The sequence below is a fragment of the Echiichthys vipera genome (assembly GCF_963691815.1).
Source record: "Echiichthys vipera genome assembly, contig: SCAFFOLD_59, whole genome shotgun sequence".
NCBI classification, from domain to species: Eukaryota; Metazoa; Chordata; class Actinopteri; order Perciformes; family Trachinidae; genus Echiichthys; species Echiichthys vipera.
In genome coordinates this window covers 50,001-52,500 of record NW_028154877.1, presented here as the reverse complement: position 1 = coordinate 52,500, position 2,500 = coordinate 50,001, and the positions used below count along the sequence as shown (strand labels likewise).

At 50.0% G+C, this 2,500-nt stretch overlaps 1 protein-coding gene across 1 annotated transcript in view; it reads left to right on the top strand.

Annotated features, from left to right (window-relative positions):
* Positions 1-1,110, top strand: part of rnf168 (ring finger protein 168) — a 9,677-nt gene extending 8,567 nt beyond the window's left edge. Inside the window, exon 8 of the mRNA XM_083940830.1 lies at positions 271-1,110. Within this exon, the coding sequence (XP_083796956.1) occupies positions 271-933 (663 nt within the window). The 3' untranslated portion in view covers positions 934-1,110. The remainder of the gene's footprint in view (positions 1-270) is intronic.
* Positions 1,111-2,500: the final 1,390 nt, after the last annotated feature.

Here is a 2,500-nt window from a genome sequence, read left to right as displayed (position 1 = left end):
GTGTTTACAGTCTTCATGCTAAGCTAACTGTTCCCCCTGTTTACAGTCTGCATGCTAAGCTAACTGTTCCCCCTGTTTACAGTCTGCATGCTAAGCTAACTGTTCCCCCTGTTTACAGTCTGCATGCTAAGCTAACTGTTCCCCCTGTTTACAGTCTGCATGCTAAGCTAACTGTTCCCCCTGTTTACAGTCTTCATGCTAAGCTAACTCTTCCTCTTGTTTTAGAGGAGGCTCTATCTAAATGTTGATCTGGTCACTTCCTGTTCTCAGGTGGAGGCTCCGCCCCCTGAACTGGATTATTACGGCGCTCAGACAAACGGATCGGACCGGCTTCACCTCGGAGGACCGTCGTCAGCCAAGAGGAGGAGGTCGGAGGAGGAGACGACGACGGAGGAGGAGGAGGAGGAGCAGCTGCTGAGGAGACGGCAGGAGGAGGAGGAGCAGCTGCTGAGGAGACGGCAGCAGGAGGAGGAGGAGGAGGAGCAGCTGCTGAGGAGACGGCAGCAGGAGGAGGAGCTGCTGAGGAGACGGCAGCAGGAGGAGGAGGACCGGCGTCTGGCTCAGCTCCTGCAGAAGGAGCTGGACCAGGAGGAGAAGCGGAGAGCCACCGACAGATGCAAAGGATCCTCCGACGCTTATCCTCTGCGTCAGAACCCCCGAAAATCCTCCTCCTCTTCCTCTTCCTCTGGAAAGACCACAAACTCCTCCTCCTCCTCCTCTTCCTCTGGAAAGACCACAAACTCCTCCTCCTCCTCCTCTTCCTCTGGAAAGACCACAAACTCCTCCTCCTCCTCTTCCTCTGGAAAGACCAAAAACTCCTCCTCTTCCTCTGGAAAGACCACAAACTCCTCCTCCTCCTCTGGAAAGCCCCCCCACAGCCGAGGCGGTCGCCAGGCGACTCTGACGGAGATGTTCTCCAGTGTGAGCAGCTGAACTCTCTTCTTCTGTTTCTCAGCACAAACAAACTGACTCTTTTTTTTCAGTTACCGTGGAGACGCGTGTTGGTTGCGGGGGAGTTCTGCGGCGTGAACGGCGTCTCCATGGAGCTGCTTTTTGTTGACACAGGCGAGCCTCATGTTGTGTTCTGCAGCGACTTTGTTTAAATAAAGTTCTGAGGCAGAAACGTTTCCTCTCGTGTTCACATCTGCACTTTTCTGAAGGAGTCACGACCCGAGCACGAGTGTGTCCGGTTCCCTGGGTCTCACTCAGCTACAGCGCACACTACACCGTAAGTTACAGCGTACACTACACAGCAAGTTACAGCGCACACTACACAGTGAACTACACCGTAAGTTACAGCGTACACTACACCGCAAGTTACAGCACACACTACACCGTGAACTACACCGTAAGTTACAGCGTACACTACACAGCAAGTTACAGCGCACACTACACAGCAAGTTACAGCGCACACTACAGCGTACACTACACCGTAAGTGACAGCGTACACTACACCGCAAGTTACAGCGTACACTACACTGTACACCACACCGTGAACTACAGCGCACACTACACCGTAAGTTACAGCGCACACTACACCGTAAGTTACAGCGTACACTACACTGAACTACACCGTACACTATACTGTAAACTACACGCACACTGATGTAAACTTCACCGCACCCTGACGTAAACTACACCGTACGCTGATGTAAACTACACCTACCCTGATGTAAACTACACCGTACCCTGATGTAAACTACACCGTACACTGATGTAAACTACACGCACACTGATGTAAACTACACCGTACCCTGATGTAAACTACACCGTACACTGATGTAAACTACACGCACACTGATGTAAACTACACCGTACGCTGATGTAAACTACACCGTACGCTGATGTAAACTACACCGTACCCTGACGCAAACTACACCTACACTGACGTAAACTACACCTACACTGATGTAAACTACACCTACACTGATGTAAACTACACCGCACACTGATGTAAACTACACCTACACCGATATAAACTACACCTACACTGATATAAACTACACCTACTCTGATGTAAACTACACCTACACTGATGTAAACTACACCGTACACTACACCGTAACTTACAGCACACACTACACCGTAAGTTACAGCGTACACTACACCGCAAGTTACAGCGTACACTACACCGCAAGTTACAGCGTACACTACACCGTAAGGTACAGCGCACACTACACTGTAAGTTACAGCGTACACTACACCGTAAACTACACTGTAAGTTACAGCGTACACTACACCGTAAGTTACAGCGCACACTACACCGTAAGTTACAACGTACACTACACTGTAAGTTACAGCGTACACTACACCGTAAACTACACTGTAAGTTACAGCGTACACTACACCGTAAGCTACAGCGTACACTACACCGTGAACTACACTGTACACTATACTGTAAACTACACGCACACTGATGTAAACTACACCGTACACTGATGTAAACTACACCGTACCCTGATGCAAACTACACCGCACACTGATGTAAACTACACCGCAC